The sequence below is a fragment of the Hippoglossus hippoglossus genome, chromosome 16, assembly GCF_009819705.1.
Source record: "Hippoglossus hippoglossus isolate fHipHip1 chromosome 16, fHipHip1.pri, whole genome shotgun sequence".
NCBI lineage: Eukaryota > Metazoa > Chordata > Actinopteri > Pleuronectiformes > Pleuronectidae > Hippoglossus > Hippoglossus hippoglossus.
In genome coordinates this window covers 5,747,907-5,766,409 of record NC_047166.1, presented here as the reverse complement: position 1 = coordinate 5,766,409, position 18,503 = coordinate 5,747,907, and the positions used below count along the sequence as shown (strand labels likewise).

General features: G+C 43.9%; 2 protein-coding genes across 3 annotated transcripts in view; one reads left to right on the top strand and one right to left on the bottom strand.

Annotated features, from left to right (window-relative positions):
• Window positions 1-18,503, bottom strand: part of LOC117777400 (hemicentin-1-like) — a 1,765,934-nt gene that overhangs the window by 1,201,354 nt on the left and 546,077 nt on the right. The window lies entirely within an intron of this gene.
• On the top strand, window positions 435-18,163 carry ago1 (argonaute RISC component 1). Of its 2 annotated transcripts, none has more exons than XM_034612180.1 (19): window positions 435-910; window positions 4,208-4,394; window positions 6,943-7,063; window positions 7,824-8,005; window positions 8,739-8,875; window positions 9,179-9,313; window positions 9,562-9,649; window positions 9,849-9,996; window positions 10,143-10,262; window positions 10,356-10,478; window positions 10,579-10,712; window positions 10,918-11,102; window positions 11,294-11,453; window positions 11,911-12,001; window positions 14,187-14,381; window positions 14,485-14,619; window positions 14,712-14,813; window positions 14,944-15,143; window positions 15,474-18,163. In XM_034612180.1, exons 1-19 carry the CDS (start codon window positions 886-888, stop codon window positions 15,580-15,582), a joined length of 2,577 nt encoding a protein of 858 aa, XP_034468071.1. In that variant the 5' UTR covers window positions 435-885; the 3' UTR covers window positions 15,583-18,163. The 2 variants fall into 2 exon arrangements, with proteins under 2 accessions (XP_034468071.1, XP_034468070.1); XM_034612179.1 differs by having other exon boundaries at window positions 9,529-9,649.

Sequence of the window (18,503 nt, the reverse complement as noted above, 5' to 3'; positions counted from 1 at the left end):
CACATCTCTGATTACGCAGAAATAAATACTTTCTTCACGGTGACCGAAAGGGCTTTCGGGAGCCCCATCTTTTAAATTTACGGCACAAGATAACTAAGTTGTGCAGACAGAGTTACTATCTGCGTAGTAAAGACATGACTGGATGCTTTGAAGACAACACTATTGGCAGTGCGTTGAGCTCTCTCTGCCACCGTACTTTCTCCATCACTGACACTGGGTCATAATGTGACTGCCTGATTAAATAAAAGATTAAATAAAGATAAGAAATCATCATAAAAAGATCATCATCACAGATCCACATCAGTGTCTATGGTCAAGCTCCTGTTTTCATAGCCTATACTTGAATATCTGCAGTGCAGTTCCCGCCTCGGCCTCTAGGGTGTGACAGCAAGTTCATCAACAGTTCCATGGCACTTTTTTTTTTAATGACAAAGAAGAAGTTTCAGATTTTGGGGGGTGAGGGGCTGGCCTGTGTGTTCTTGTTCCGCCGGAGGGTCCCCGTCTGGACGCGGAGCAGCAGGAGCACAACACCCGACCGGGAGCCACCACGTCGCGGGAAATCGGCCTAAATCACGGCAGCGGGAGGCAGCGCGCTTTGCCCCCGCGGAGGAAGAAGAACCAGCCGCTATCGCCCTCCAGCTCCGGGGTCAACGGGCGCACCAGCGACTGGCCGCTACCGCCGTTAGCCTCGACTCCTCTGCGGGCTCCGGGGGGCTCTGGCAGGGGGACAGGGGGCGGGGGGTACACCCGAGAAGGGAGGACGACTCCACGCCGAGAGGAGGGGGCTGGAAGTCTGATAACGCTTCCAGCCTGAAAGGGGCCGGCGGTTTGGCCACAGCACCCCCGGACTAGCTAGCTTTGTACCCGCGCTGCTAAGTGAATGGGATGGAGCCGGGACCGTCTGGCGCTGGTAGGTTTTGATTTCCACTCCAGTATGAACCAGAGTTATGGCTGCAGGTAGAGACTGCGGTGTTAGAACAGCGAGGCTCCGGAGCCTGGCCTTAGCATCAGGGTGCACGGGGGGCTCGGTGACAAGAAGTGGGAGATGGAGGGGGTCTCTGTTTGCAGGCTGCAGGCTCAACACTTTGCACGAAACGTGATCATTTGCTCAGAATTGTAGACGTTTCGCAGCCCGGACCGTGTCCTCAGCCCTGCGCGGGGGCAGGGAGGTCGTGGGAATCTCCGGCGAGGAGGGACGAGGTGAAGCCCGCCTTCCAGCAGCTGGGCTGCAGCCTTTTCAACGGCAGGTTTTAATATCTGTAATCCACAGTGGGGACACAAGCATCCAGGCCCCGACAACCGCGGAGACAGATGCATTATTTATTTATGTGGAACCAACGATAAGCATCAATTGAGGTGTGCTCACATCTGCGGTTGGATTTCACAAACCCTGGTTTTCAAGGGTTGAGTTGAGGTGTGCCTTGCAGCCTCTCTGCAGGTTTAAGATTCACAGCCGGTGCTTTATTTATCAGTTATCATTGATCACATTTAATAAACAGTCTATGCAGAGTCTGACTTCATGCCCAGTTCTGAAGTCCAGCCTATGGTGGAAAATCTTGGACCTTGGCATTCATAAAGCAGCCTTGCATCTTTGGAAAGGTTTATATGTTGCATGCAGAGGTTCTGATCTCTGAATATGTCCACGTTGTCTTTATCTGCCGAAGTTGTCGTCAGATGGAAGTCACATTGTTGTTGCAGATATTGAACCTTGAATTCAGTTGAATAGGTTTTTTTTGGGGGGGGGGGCCCTGGGACCCTGGGACCCCGGATCTCATAGTCTGCTTTAGTGTTTAAAGTGTGATGATCCAATGTGCTTGTTTTCCAAGATTGAGCTGATTGCCATGTTGAGCTCATGGTCAACAGCCAATTACACAGAGAGCCAACTGGTTTGGCTGAAACAATTGATGCATAATTGGTTCTTCCTTCTCTTTCATGTACTTGACCTGTTGTGATCTCCTAATGAGGGATGGGGTCTCAGAGTAAATATCCACTGCTGCTCTGTATTTTTAAATTGTAAAGGGTCTAATTAGTGTGATAGATATATTTTGGGAGTTTCAATGTGTTCATAAATTTGAGCCCAGAAGTTCTCATCCTCAAGCATGAGCAACACTTGAGATCTGCTGTTACTGTCAAAGTCAGAATTTAATCTTTACAAGTTACATACTGAAATCACTTGTACTTGTACTGTCTTTTTGGAAATTATTCAAAATTTGTTGTACTGCAAAGCTGATAAAAAGATCATGAATCAGGTAACTTTGCCAATTGGCTGCTTATGAACCAAAATACAAGAAAGTACACGAAAATAATCCGTAACCCTCCAGATAAAATATTAACATAGTCATTCCTGTGAGACTTGGGCTTATTAGGCATTACGTCATTGCAAAGTCAGTAAATAGTGAGTGTCGTGATCGTTCATGTTGTGATGCCGCACCAAAGCTCTGATTTAAGTCTTAGCGCCTTGGAAAGACTGCTATTGTCTCGGGATATGTGAGAGCGCTGGCGCTACTTCTCACCATCTGCCTTCACTGGCACGAGCGTGAAGTGTGTGTCATTGTGTGTGAGTGTGCAACCATTGCATCGCACTCTGCGCGACGACATATTCACACACATACAGGCTTTCTTGCACATAGAGTATGTGGTGGACACATGTCCAGTGTCTGTGTTTAATATGTTCTTCAGATGTGTGATTCCACACAGACTGTGTTTTTCTCGCTTATGTTACTCTTCCTGTCAGCTTGGCATTTTCTGAAGGCTTAGCATCCATGTGATTGAGTGCTGTGTTTGACCCAAGGATTTCCATAGCAGCTATTTAAAGCGGGGCTATTCCAGTTTGGGATACCCAGGCGCTTTAGCACGATGTGGGAACGTGCTCAGTGTAGGACCAAAAAGGCCAAGGTCTCTTCAGCATGACCACAGTGGCACCCTGCCTCCTCCCGTCTCCTGCAACAGCCCTACACTCACACACACACACTCACACACACACACACAGGTCCCCTGATATCCATGACAATACGGTGTTGCCGTGGTGTCTCCATGGTGAGGCTGGGAATGTAGAGGGGGGCCCCCTGTATTTGTGTGTATCAGTGTGTGTTCGCCGTGGCGAGGGCGCTCCCTCTGTCACACACCCATATTTGTGTGAGTGTGAGACAGAGGAGCAGGGCAGCTGGGGTCTTTGTTGTGGTGGTGGAGGAGGGCTGTTCTCTGGGGACCCAGAGGTTAAGGCACTGGGCCCCTCTCAGGCAGGAGTCACAGCTAGCCTCACATCTAGCACCCAGACCAGGACCCCCTCTGTATGCCTCACGACTGGCTCAGACCTGTTTTCGAGACATGACACTATAGACACCGATGGTCAATTGGTTTATAGAATGTGGAGGGAAAAAGTTGTTGAAACTGTAGTTGTGCGTTCCCAGAAACCCGTCATGATTCCCTCAGCATATTGTGTTTGTCATATTAACAGTTCAAAACCCAAAGATATTAAATTTAGCATATCCACATTTTTTAATACTGGGACAAGCCAATATTTGTAATTTTGCTTGTTAAATTAATAAAATGATTAATCGATAACTCAAATTTTTGTTAACTTGTAAGTGGAATGAACGTATCTTTTGATCACTTTGTGTAGAATTTCTATGAATGAACATCTGTTAATGATATGTAAAGAAGCATTTTTCTAATGTATTCTTTATCTCCCCCCCACCCCCCACCACCCCTTGTCCATCCTCATTTGACCTAATCTGCTCATTCTTCCTCTGTTTTGCTTTGTCAATCTTCTCCTCCATCACCCACTTATCTTACTTCAACACCTCTCTCTCCCTCTCTCCCTTTACCCCCTCCTCTCCGCCTCTCCTCAAATTCACACTTTCCAATCTTTCCTCTCCCTGTTCCGTCTGTTACTGCCACTTACTTTCGTGTCCACCTGTCATGTCCTCCTGGCCCCTGCCCACGCTTCCTTCCTGACTTTTGCCCACATTTCTTGTAATCGTTTTCCTGCCACTGATGTTCACATCCACTTCCTCTGCCCTCTCATGCTCAACTGCTCTTTATTTCCTGTGTGCTTGCTTTGCCAATGCCCTCCCTCTGCCTCTGCACTTGCTGTTGCTTTTGTGCACACCCACTTTCTTTTCTTCATTCCTGCCGCCATTGTTTTGAACCTCCTCCCCTCTTCTACCTGCCCTTGCCCATGGCTCCCTATTCTCTGGCTGTCCAGTGCCCATGGGGGACTTCCCCCCACCCCTGCAGCAGGTGTTCCATGCCCCTCGCCGGCCAGGAATGGGCACCGTGGGCAAGCCCATCAAGCTGCTGGCCAACTATTTTGAGGTTGAGATCCCAAAGATGGACGTCCACCACTATGAGGTGGACATTAAGCCCGACAAGTGCCCACGACGAGTCAACAGGTAAGAAAGTCACAGTCATGCTTTTTCTTGTGTTTTCCGTCTGTGATGTCCCACAAAAAAATCAATGTGTGTCAGTTGCTATTTGTCATAAGCTAGTATTACCTTGTGGCAGCAAAGCATGAATTTTAAAAAGTCAACAAGCAACTAAAATGTCTGCTTTGTTTGAAATTGGATAATAAAAGCCCAACAGCCACTTGTAATCACTGTGGTGTCAGTCTTTCAGGAGGCGGCAGCCACAGCGTTCATCAAAATGAACAAATCAGCAGGGATTTAAATACTGTGTAATTCTTTGTAATGATTTATTTGTTTTTACGGGTTGATTGCCATGTTTTATGTTGGGAAAATGAAAAGTAGAGGTCTTAAATAGAGGAGTCTTACTCATTTATTACTCATATGTAGGAAAACACATGGATGGGGGGGGGTGTGTGTGTGTGTGTGTGTGTGTGTGTGTGTGTGTGTGTGTGCAGTATCAGTAGAAGTAACTCGCTCAAATCAGAGGAAAATGACCTGAACCTTGTGACCTGCTCCACATATTTTAAGTCGTATTTTCCAGCCTTCATGTTACAGTATATACTCGGCTCAATATGGAAGGTTAATCTTCTGTGTAAATCAAACTAAGTCCATGAATCTGTTCAGAATCAGGCAAAAATAAGTACGTATGATTTTCAGATCATGTTAAGCAGCAGGAATCCACCTCTTCCTGCAGTAGCTGCACCTAAATGACTGGACTGGGCAGATGGTGGAGTTAGAAGTGAATCCCAGGCCTCTTTTGTACAGATATCCCGATATGTTGTCACTAAGAGGACCAATCATTATGCCACCTATGCTTGTTTACACTGAACCAAACAATCCAACACATTGCCATCCCAGTGTGTTATTTTTAGTAGAGCTCGACGACATACTAGTTAGCCAATAGGAGCCTTTCACTGACATATCGTAAGTCGATATGAAAATGTTTGATTGGATAACATGCTTGAGTTCTGAAATTGGAGGCACGATGTTAAACACAACAATGTCCAACAACTTTCCTTTTACACAGATGCCGATCTGCCTTCGTGACTCCCTTTAGTTTTTCACAGAATGCCGAGGCGCAACATTCCCACCTTGAACACTGTGTAAAAGTAGCTAAGCTGAAATGAAGAGTTTCTTTAACATTCACTAACTTTTCTAGCTGACACGTATCACTTTTCCCATTCAATTTCCCAGCTGTTACAAATTTAAAAACAAAAAAGAGCTGTCATTGTGATGATTTGTCACATTTATTGCTGTAATCCAGCGAACAAACTGCACATAAACATAAATTACAACATTCATAGGAGGGGGGGGGGGGGGGGGGGGGGGGGGGGGAGAGAGAGATGTGCTGTCTGCTTTGATGGCTTTGGTCACGGCTCTCCAGAAAGCCCATTCCTCTTAAAACTAAAAAGAGAGACTGAATTGTCTGCCTGTGAGGGAAAAGGAGCGAAATGCCACAAAGTGGATGTTTCATCATATTTGATTGAGGAGAACTCATCTTTTCACAGATGCACGACTGTCGTCTTTACTCATCTTTATCTGCTCTTGATTCCAAACAGAGGTCTGAGTGTCTTGTGATTGTCTATGTGGCTTTTTGAACGGGGGCTATTGGATCATCTCTTATGATCATTTAAAGCTCGAGAAAGTCAGGATGGAACGGAGATAAATCATTTTTTTAATCTAGAAAACCTTGATAGACTTTTATTACAAAGGTGCATCTGCTTCAGTGGCATCTGGATATTTGAAGCCAGATGTTTATATGAGAACTTGGTGTGGCTATTACTGTTTAAGAATTCATTCAGACGTCTGCAGTTTTAATAAATGAGATGTTGAATCTCTTTTTGTGTGTTTCCTCAAGTGAAATTAACTACCCAAACTCTGAAAGAAACAACTTAACATAATTTATCTTTGTCTGCTAAAACAGCGTTGACCCTTGACTTGGGTCCTCAAACAATCTGTTGAGGAAATCCTTGGCGATCTCAGCAGTGATTGTCCGGAGATCCCTCGGGCAGAGTCCTTGAGCTTCACTCTCTTACTAATTGCCAAGTTTGTGAACAGAAACAAGTGAACCATTATCTTTGTATTTGTTATCAAACAGGCTTCAGACAACTTGAAATTTGAAAGAAGAATCTCTGAAATTTGCATGTGTTGGAGCCATATTCTCTCACATTCAGAGAGGGTCTTTGAGCTTCAGTCTCTTTTGGCTTTAATGTTTTGGACAAAGGGTCCAAGAAGGCATGCAAAGGTCGAGCCCTTTGAACTTCCCCTTTTCAGATGACTCCTCATCCCCCAAACTCGTATGAAGGCCAAGGCACCGTACGCTGAAAGGTGCCCCGCCACCCACACCCTCACTCCCTTTGTCCTTGCCTTCCCCCCCATGACCATGAAATATTGCACCCACCAGCTGTATCCTCCTCGATCAATATCCCGTCATCTGAAGAACTGCCCCCCTCTCATCCGATCACAATAGAGCATCTTGATCAGGCAATGGATTTCATTGACAGAGTATTGTGTTGATGTGTTTTTTCCCCTACAGGGAGGTGGTGGAGTACATGGTGCAACACTTCAAGCCCCAGCTATTTGGCGACAGGAAGCCAGTGTATGACGGCAAGAAGAACATCTACACGGTGCTACCACTTCCAATCGGGAGTGAGAAGGTGAGGGTTTGCAGGGGATTCATTGAACGCTGCTACACCAAACAATAAGCACCTACAAATCTCCCCTCAGGGATCAATAAATTCTCTCTCAGCCCTGTTTGGAAGAATTAGAGTTTCTCTTGCGGAGGAAGTGAATAGCATGCACAATTTACTGTTTTCCATTTACTGCAGAGCCGACCATGTCGACCGTTTAAAGAAAAAACTTATCTAGTTTTGGACTTTTAGTTTTAAGCTTTAGGACGAATAAAACAAGCTCAATCTTATCTCAATAATATATTTTAAAGATGTATACTCATGGGAATACATTTATTTGCTGTCTTGCAGAGATTAAGTCTGGAAGATCTATGCCACCTTTTTATCCGTCTTGTAATTGTGTCATAGACAGTAGCCAGTTAGCTCAGGTTAGCATAAACACTGGAAATGAAGATATAAGAAGGCACATTGTCCCCTTTAAAACTGCAACTTGTTATTTTTACACATTTGTTTCTGTAACATGAATCGTAGCATGACAAACCCAGGTACAATGACATACTCAAATAGGTCTGGAGGCAAACATCTTGCTGGGTTATGGGTTGTTGAATGTCAGGAACAGGTAACCAGGCTAAAAGCTGCCTTCTTGTAAAAAGTAATTAATGAAATGCCCTTTTGAGTATTAATTACATTAAACCACACAGCCAGATGTTTTTTATTTGATCGATGTTACTGTTCTCTTCCTGCAGTTTTTGTTCTTTATCTCTGTTTCTGTCCTCTGTCTCTCCAGGTGGAGTTTGAGGTGACCATCCCAGGCGAGGGTAAGGACCGAATCTTCAAGGTGTCCATCCGTTGGCTGGCCAAGGTTTCATGGCGCCTGCTGCAGGAGACTCTGGTCAGTGGCCGCCTGCAGGTCCCCCTCGACTCAGTTCAAGCCCTGGACGTGGCCATGCGCCACCTGGCCTCTATGAGGTAAAGGAACCCTACTGTGATACCCACACCTCTGGAAAACATACTTACACTGAATGGATGCATGTCTTAAAAGCAATGGGGCAAGATACTGAACCCCAAATTCCCCTCACAGATAAAAACTGGATAGATGGATGCACTGTGTGAATGTGTGTGTGTGTGTGTGTGTGTGTGTGTGTGAATGGGTGAATGGCAAAAAACTTGAGTGGTCATCAAGCCTAGAAAAGTGCTAAATAAACACAGACCATTTAGACCATTGACTGGAATAATCACATTTTTGAAGACTTGGTGACTAAGCAGCTGACTAAGGTTTGTTACAGGATTGTTACATTCACTTGCATCAGACTTCTTAGCTCCAGGGGTCAGAGTCACTACACAAAAGATGCTTGCTAGCTGAGACGTGAGATGTGAGTGTCCTCTGAACAATGCTGAGCAGGGTAATAATGATAACTGGCTCCAGGACTTGACCTGAAAATGGTCCAATAGGAAAAACAAAAAATTCACAGATGTTTACCCCAACATATTTGATTAAGAATGCTCTGCTCTTTAGTCCAACTTTAGTATTTTCCATGCAGGTTTTCTTGTTTTTTAATGGTGATGACTTATCCTGACACCTCCTACATGAGACATAAGCTTTACTCAACTTGAAGTCACTCTGAAGTCAATGTATTAGTTCAGTGAAGTCATCCTGCGCGTTCATTATTTTCATCTTCTCCCCTCTACCTCCTCTAATTAGGTACACTCCAGTGGGCCGATCATTTTTCTCCCCACCTGAAGGATACTACCACCCACTGGGTGGGGGGAGGGAAGTCTGGTTTGGCTTCCACCAGTCTGTGCGCCCCGCCATGTGGAAGATGATGCTTAACATTGATGGTGAGTCACTGAAGACAAGCTCACCAGAGTCTGTGTGAAGTCACTCAGTGATCTCAGTGTGGGATTGTTTCCTGACATTGCATGACTAGGCAGGAACAGTGGTACAGAAATGCTGAAAAGTAAAATTTAACACAAAGCAGATGTGAAATGTCTGTTGCTCTCCTTTCTAATGGCTGCTCGTAACATTAGACTCCATATGCATTAAAGTTTTAGGAAAATCCCGGTTAAAGGTGTGGACATCCATGCACCTTCTGTCAGGTTTCTCCTTTTCCCTGAACGTATATGTTCTCTGTCTCCCTCTAGTGTCTGCCACGGCCTTCTACAAAGCCCAGCCTGTAATTGAGTTCATGTGTGAGGTTTTGGACATTCGCAACATCGACGAGCAGCCGAAGACTCTCACCGACTCACAGAGGGTTCGGTTCACAAAGGAGATTAAAGGTGCATTGCTGGAGAGTATAAAATTCCCATACAATGAAAACATTTTTCTCCCAGATGTCGCTAATCAAAGCATATTTACATTACTCCTGGCATTTCAAAACGCCGCCCATATCTTGTTCGTTAAACATTATATCTGCATTTTGATTTTTTACTTTGTGAGTGTGATGATTCCTTGGCTTCTAACGATTTCATGTGTCTTCCTTTGTCACTATGAGTTAATTCTTGTGTACCCGGCTTGGTGTTGGCAGGCTTGAAGGTGGAGGTGACACACTGCGGCCAAATGAAGAGAAAATATCGCGTATGCAATGTCACCCGACGTCCTGCCAGCCATCAGACGTAAGTCAACAGACGGCAGTAAATTCAGTTTATTACAGTAATCTGGCAGATTCTTTTGCTAATACAAAAACCACATGCTGGACTGACGTGCATGTCCTGAATAGACATCTTTAATACATTAGTTTGAGTCTGAAGAGGTGTGTACTTGTCCTTTTCTTTCGGATGTATAATAATTTATGTTTGTCTTTCTTTTTGACAGGTTTCCCCTCCAGCTCGAAAGTGGGCAGACCGTAGAATGTACAGTGGCCCAGTACTTCAAGCAGAAGTACAATCTGCAGCTTAAGTACCCCCACCTTCCCTGTCTACAGGTGGGCCAGGAGCAGAAGCACACCTACCTGCCCCTGGAGGTGAGGAAGTTCAAGGATGATTCGATTTCTACTGTTTAAACATTTAACCAACCATCTTGTGTTCATATGTAATCATTAGTAGCAGCATTAGTGCATGTGAATCACCAGTGATTTCACCCTAATGAATTGAGATTTACGTGTTCCAGGTTTGTAACATTGTAGCTGGTCAGCGATGCATCAAGAAGCTGACGGATAACCAGACCTCCACTATGATCAAAGCCACAGCTCGCTCCGCGCCCGACAGACAAGAGGAGATCAGCAGGCTGGTGAGTTGGATAGAAATAATCGAACTGAGTCATTTTTTAGTGTCTAAGTCACAAAGGCGGCGACATATGAACGATGGCTTTCTCTCTCCACAGATGAAGAATGCCAACTTCAACCTGGACCCGTACATCCAGGAGTTTGGGATCAAGGTGAAAGATGAGATGGCTGAAGTGACGGGCAGAGTGCTCCCGGCCCCTATCCTGCAGTATGGAGGACGGGTAAAATCATTTATCAGCTTAAAAGATTAATTTTTTAGTTAAAAGAAATCACTCAAAAGTGTGTTTGCTGCAGCTCTGACCTGATTTTTCTTCTGCACAGAATCGTGCCATAGCTACCCCCAACCAGGGAGTGTGGGACATGAGAGGGAAGCAGTTTTACAACGGGATTGAGATCAAAGTGTGGGCGATTGCCTGCTTTGCCCCCCAGAAACAGTGCAGAGAGGAGGTGCTCAAGTAAGGACTAATGAGCAGTGAGATTTCATTCTGTGAAGGGGCATTAAACCCAATTTCCTGAAACATTTTTTGACTGACTTGTATTTGATCATAGTAAATTGGGTCCACTTTCAATTTAACTGTTAACTCTGCATATTAAGGCACAGTTTTTAGTTAACTAGCTTTAGCTTGCATAGCTAAGTAAACTACTCTGGTCTCCTCTCAGGAACTTCACAGACCAGCTGCGTAAGATCTCCAAGGATGCCGGGATGCCAATTCAGGGCCAGCCATGCTTCTGTAAATACGCGCAGGGAGCCGACAGTGTGGAGCCCATGTTCCGACACCTGAAGAACACCTACTCTGGACTACAGCTCATCATCGTCATCCTGCCAGGAAAAACTCCTGTCTATGGTATTCTATGTTATTTTATATCCGATACAAATGATAAGATAATGAAAGAAAAAAGTGACTACAATACTCATTCAAAGATACACATAAGGAAACAGGAAGACAGATAATCAGAAAGCTGACTTCACCAAAAGCTTCCTCTGCTCTTCAGCATCATTGATTTTCTCATCACGTTTCCAAACTGTTGTTTCTAGCGGAGGTGAAGCGTGTGGGAGACACCCTCCTCGGCATGGCCACTCAGTGTGTTCAGGTGAAGAACGTGGTGAAGACGTCCCCTCAGACCCTCTCCAACCTCTGCCTCAAGATCAACGTGAAGCTGGGAGGCATCAACAACATCCTGGTGCCTCATCAACGGTGAGATGCTGTTTGGATGCTTTTGAATTCGTTGCAAACATTTATTTAGCAGAAGAACAACTGGGATAATCTTGATAACACAACTGTCACACACACAACAGTTGTTTGACCATAGACTGAATGTAAAGCAGGACCAAGTGACTGCTCCCCTGAAGTCAAAGTGTCTGACTCAAAAGACTTGAGGGTGCAACTTTTCCATATATGTTATTCCCTTTATCTTATACAGGTCATTTTTAAGTGGCTCTTGCAAATAACACTTAAGTTGGTGAAACTTTCTATAATCGGTGTCCATGAACAACAACTGCACCTTACAATTCAAGTGAAAGCTCTCAATGTTCCACTGGATGAACTGAATTGACCTGTCTCAGCCCTCGGCCTGTGATGACATTATAACAACCCTGCACTGTCTTTATGAGCAAGTGTAAATTGCATCCTCCTCCTCCATTTGCACTCACAGGTCAGCAGTGTTCCAGCAGCCGGTTATCTTCCTGGGAGCGGACGTCACGCACCCCCCTGCTGGAGATGGCAAGAAGCCCTCCATTACTGCTGTAAGTCTCAGAAATAACGCCTTCATTTAACTGCACCAGTTGACCTTGAACACAATCTCAGGAAAAGGAGGGGAATGAATTATCGTGCGTTACACAGACCAAGGCCATTCGTCAAATGTGGGTTTGCATGTTCACAGCTTGGGTGGGGGTAGTGAAGTGTTTTTGTTCTGGTAACTTCTGAAGGGCATTTCTCATGATTCCTGCTTATTTGTAGAAGTACAACAGATTTGATTTTTAATGGGTTTGCTGTTTATCACAGTTACTGGAGCCAGACAATCCAGATTTGGTCTAAACGGACAGAGCGAGACACACATTAAGTTCCAGGAAATCTTTTTACCCCCCCAAAAAGTCCCGGCTTATGAAAGTACAGGAACCTTTAGGTTAGGGCTTGCTGCACTAAAAATGTTTATATGAATATTAGGCCTAAAAAGTCTTTAATATGTTAAAATGTGACTTGCCTAGGTCTTAATTAATTAACATAAGGTGTTTTTACTTTAATTTAACGCTAGTTCCACCGTGCTTTAAAAATAGTTATCTACCTTATTACCTTATCATCAATTATGGGGAAGTGTAAGTAATTCTGGGACTCTGATTCCCGGAATGGTCGTAGATGACACAGGTCTTAAATTTAATCTATTATGGCCTTTAAACAAATCTTAAATTGAACTTGTTGAAACCTTTGTTTTTTTCTTTAACACCAGCACCTTAATGCGTTTGTCTGCCACTTAGATCAACCAGCAAGTCAAAGTAATGCATTTATTTGCATCGCAGAATTGATCAACATGAATATCAGGCACGTTCTGTCCACAGCTTTTGCATCTCACAGATGACTACAAATTTATATATACACACTATATCTGGTGAATATTTGCCTTAATGATCAAGGGATTTGAACCTTGGTGGCTCTTTTTCAACCCATTTCAAATCCATTAAAGACTTGTTTTACCTGTTTAGAAGTGTACAATTGAAAATTATAGTATAGTGTGGCTGGATTCAATACTCCTTTCATAGCCATTTAAAACAAACTCCATCAAGGACATGTAAATTATGCAAATGACCTCAGGATGTCGTAGGAAAACAAACACACATGGTTGGTTGAGGTTGCCTGGTAACAGTGGCACTGGGTGACCATGGCGCACAGCAGCGCTGGGAAAGAACAATCCTATAAAGCAATAAATAACGTGTTTGAAAGAGAAGAGCTTTATCATCTTTAATCTCTTATGACATTTAGCTCGCATATTATTTATAGCCTGTTTTTAGTTTGACTGTTAACATGAATGTACATTAGAAAGGGAAAAACAGTAATATGGATTTTGACTATTAATTTTGAGATTTTCATTAAACCATCATTAGTTGTAGCCCTAATTTACAGGTTTATTAGGTATTACAGGCTGTTCATAACACATAAAACATGTTTTATATTGTAGAGCTGCAGTAATGTTTTCAATGATCAACATTTCAAAACACCGACTTACACCTTTTCTGATTAATTCAGTTACTGCTCAAGGCCCCAACGACGTCGTGCTTTGAAAGTCTGCATCATTAGAAACGTCTGTATTTAAGTTTTGTTTAGTTCACAATAAATGAGGCTGAACAAAAGAAAAAAGTAATCAGAGAGGAGCTGGTGAGCTCATCACTGACTCGCGTTCAAAAAGGAAATGACGTCAACCCCCGTCTGCCCTTGACCTCAGCTCAGCTGTGGTTGGCTGTGTTGTTGCCTAGCAATTATGACAAATGCTTGAGTCATGCGGCGAGAGGAACCGGCGGAGGAGAGCGGGTCTGTCTCGATCCTCCTGACTGAGGAGAAAACCGGTGAAAAGTGATGATTACAGAGGAGAGATTTGAAGGAAGAAAAAGAAAAGGTTGACGCTGAGCCTGCCACACTTTCCGCTCGCAGCCTCTAGGGGAAGCTCACATACAGAAATACATATTAGGAAAACCAAATGGTAAAACTGAGAGAGTACAGTGAGACCTTTCAAGTTAAAATGATGTTAATCCACACCCGATCGAAGTATTTTTCATTTTTTCTCAGCAGCATATTTTGTTGTTTCTCTTGGACAGAGCCTTGGGTTTATTTGGAGAACAAACCAGCTTATTGTGTCCAGTGGCCCAAATATTTCCCTTTATGTTCCCAGTAGGAATCAAATCACTGATCCTGACTATGCCTTGTTCCTCTCTCTCCCAGGTGGTAGGCAGTATGGATGCTCATCCCAGCAGATACTGTGCCACAGTGCGAGTCCAGAGACCCAGGCAGGAGATCATTGAAGACTTGTCTTTCATGGTGCGGGAGCTGCTAATTCAGTTCTACAAGTCGACTCGCTTCAAGCCCACCAGGATCATCTTCTACAGAGATGGCGTTCCTGAGGGACAGCTGCCGCAGGTATATGTGATGTTTTTTTAATTCTTTCATTTAGTGATAGTTGCTATATAAAACACCATGTCCAAAATCGGCTTAAGTTCTAATAAAGAATTCTCTTGTGTAGATTCTTCATTACGAGCTCCTGGCCATCAGAGACGCCTGCATCAAGCTGGAGAAAGACTACCAGCCAGGCATCACCTACATTGTGGTGCAGAAACGCCACCACACACGACTCTTCTGTGCTGACAAGTCTGAAAGAGTGAGCGATTCATCATTTACACAATTTGTACTCATAAAACAAATGTGTTTTCTTTTGATTGATAATTGTAACCCTGTCTCTTCTTTTGATAGATTGGGAAGAGTGGGAATATTCCTGCAGGGACTACAGTGGACACCAGCATCACTCATCCCTTTGAGTTTGACTTCTACCTGTGCAGCCATGCAGGCATACAGGTAATAACAGAAACAAAATGCTTTCCTGCTCGTGGGTAATTGCATTTTTTGAATTCCCTGAATAGACAATAAGAACAATTCCCATGTCTCCAAATACCACACATCATATTCCTTCTCCATCTGTCTCTAGGGTACCAGCCGGCCGTCTCATTACTACGTCCTTTGGGACGACAATCGTTTCACGGCTGATGAGTTGCAGATTCTAACCTACCAGTTGTGCCACACATATGTGCGTTGTACCCGCTCAGTGTCCATCCCTGCTCCAGCCTACTATGCTCGTCTTGTGGCCTTCCGTGCCCGCTACCATCTGGTGGACAAAGAACATGACAGGTTAGTGTGGGTGTGAAAGATGTAAAGGCTTCCTCACACTTTGAAAGACTGTGATCCCATATTTGCTTCACAGAATTCTTACAATCCATAGGAATTGGATTAGTTTCATCCTATTTGTTCTCTTTTTATAATATATTAAACAAAAGTTGTATGTTGTATGTAGGGTATGTATGTAGGGTTGTATGTATGTAATTGTATGTATTCTACAACATTACCTGTTTATGAAGTTGAGGTTTGAACCATGTGTTATCTGTGACTTAATTTCGATATTCTCACATGAAGAGTAGCTGATCTTTTCCTCTGTATTTTCTTTCCTTGTCGTCTCTGCAGTGGCGAGGGCAGCCACGTGTCTGGTCAGAGTAACGGTCGGGACCCACAGGCGCTGGCTAAGGCTGTTCAGATTCACCACGACACCCTGAGGACCATGTACTTTGCCTGAGCTACACCCACCATCACAACCATCAACCCCTCCCACCTCATTTCTACCTGAGTGGGCAGACGCCCCACCACCACCTCATCCCCATCCCTTATTCCCAATGACTGCCCACTAAACACACACTCCACAGACCTGCCAGTCAATCACCTAAATCCAAGAAACGTAAAAGCCCTTCACCTGTAAAACACAGGCAGACTCAACAGCGCTCATGCACTCAAAAGGTTCTGAATATTATTATTGTCATTTTGTTCTATTTACTTTTCCAGGACTCTATTGCTCTTTTTATGTTGAATTTTTAGAACGTGGTTATAATTATGTAATTGTATTGTATCGCTACCTTCACACTCCTATGTATATAAGTATGCAATACGGATGGGAGGAAAATAGGCGATAAAAAGAAAGAAAATCCTGAACACTTTTTAAACTGCCACCACAATGCTGCCTCTTTACCCATCCGAACGCCGGATGCCAGTGTTCCAAGCCCCTTAGTACGGGGATCCTCCAGAGGGGTGGTACTGGGCACGCACACTTACATGTATCATTTTAACGTTGCCATGAACTACATTCATGTTTTTTTATGTTTTATGAATAATGTTATTTTTTAAAACTGCCTTGAGGAGGGAGGTATGGCACATTAGCACTTAGTGTTAGCATGTAGGTGCCACCAGTCCTGCACGTAGGAGTTTGTTAGTACATGTGAGGCTAGCCCCCTGGTCTTTACATTAGCAGAGGCAGAAAGAGCAGGTGTAGCATATCGTAGACACAGGAGAAAAGTCCTGCCGTGCACTCTGAGCTGGTTAGCCAGTCCCTTAGAGATTTAGCCTATAGCCGCAACCTTAGCATAACAGTAGAGGGACCATTTGCATAGAGTGTATCAAATATACTTGCACCCCATGCACCTAAACCAGCATTATTAACCAGCCAAAAGTGAGGCCAACCAATGGAAAAGGGGCACTTAAACAGGAAGATCTTTTATTTCTGTCTTTTAGGATATACGAGGCACTTTTTATTTCCTTATTGTTTTTTACTTCCAAATGGTGAGACTTGTCTGTACTGAGGCTTGACACACACACACTATGTTGACGTTTTCACACTCGCACAGCTTTCAGAACAAATGGGTAACTAAGGCAATAGGCAACACTTCTCTGTAGATTTGAATACAGGCAAATTCAGTATGAAGTCTACGACCACTTAAGTGCTGCAAAGCTGAACTCTCATTCAGCAATTGACCTTGATCCGATCATTCTGCACATTCCTACACGGATCGGTGGAGATGACGCCAGCTTCCACCCACGCACATCTTTGCGTACCTGTACACAGCATCCTGCACATGTCCCATTTTTATACAAAGCTCTTTTCCTCTGCAGGCAGTTACAACTCACAGCCTGAATAGCAGAAGCACACCCCCCCCCGCCCCCTGCCCTCTCAGTCTCTCTCTCTCAGCATGTAGAGACCAACCTCTTCAAATGCATTTGTCCCCCTTATTTCCCTCCAAAGCCAAACTGTCACTTGTCACCTTTTCCATCGTCACCTTGTCTTCTAACTTTCCCTTTGAACCTGCAGCATCCCCTGCCCCAATCCCTTAGCTTGTGTTCGCCAATCCCCGTTGGTGCTCTGTGTGCATGGGCGACACAGATATGGGATTGCTAAATTGGACAGGGTGGGCAACTATGAATTCTTAATTCGCCCTGCCTCTACATCTCGTCACTTTCTGGATTAATGGGGAAAAAAAATGCATGTAATTATTCTCCGACTGGATATTCTGAGCCACCTTATTTTGGTTTTCTTAGAGGTAGGAGCCACGCGCTCACCACTTCCTGTCAGTCATTTTGCCTCGATTGTGTAATGGTTGTAAAGACTGCTTTTTCTTTCGTTATTATTATTATTATGAATATTATGAATATTGTGACTAGTGTCAGAGTGTATCCTCAAGAGGGCACTGTGGAGACGGTCTCAAAATCCACCTCAGTTGCCCTTTAAGCGCCTCAAATCTTGTCTGATGGTCGGAGCCCCTTTGAGCTGGAAGGGATCAAAAGATAAGAGATCAGATGAGTTTGATTTTTAAAACATGTTTATGAACCTAAATAATCAAAATGCCTTTGTACTGATCCTTCATTGTGTCCAAGGTGATTTGTATATATAAATATATAATATTAACCTGTTATGTATTTTGGCTCACCAGTTGCCGGGCCTTTCACAGTCGGGGCCAGTGTTCCCCTCATTCTGTGCTTAAAAAAAGATAAAAAAAGAATTCAGTCTGGGGGCATTTTCCCAGCACACCTGAAACCAGATGCAGTTCTTCAGTCACTGAAGCCACAAAGCACCTTGCAAAGGGGGAGACCAAATGGCAGTCACCCTGGAAATGCATCATGTGGACACAGGAGAGTCCACTTCCTCCACACAGCCTCACTGTCTGACGAAGCAATATTGAAGCCACTGATCAACAACAGTTCTTGTCATAGCACTTCCCAGTAGATTTGAATGAAATGATGCAGAAGCATATTATTTTGGCTCTGTATGTGATAGTGTGGGAACTCTGTTGGGGAGGGTTATTTTTTAAAGAAAATAAATTTGTTTTTTATTACTCCTGTGTGGTTTATTTCCCCATTTAACATTAACTGTTTTACTTCTTGAGCATTTTACCATACTAGGATGTTTACTGTGCCTTTACGGACCCTCTCTACATGTGTTACTTTCATTATTTCCCCTAACTCTCAGAAACAAGCCTTTTCTATGAGGCAAAATTGACAAAGATCCACTGGTACCAGCTCCAAAGATACAATAACATAAGATAAGAAGTTTACCATGTTACAGCAACCAAAGGGAATAGTAAAATACACACTTAGTGAAGGTAATAAAGTTAAACAAATACAATAGTACCTGGAGAAATACTAGAAATACTAGTTTTTGTAGGTTTCTTTGAC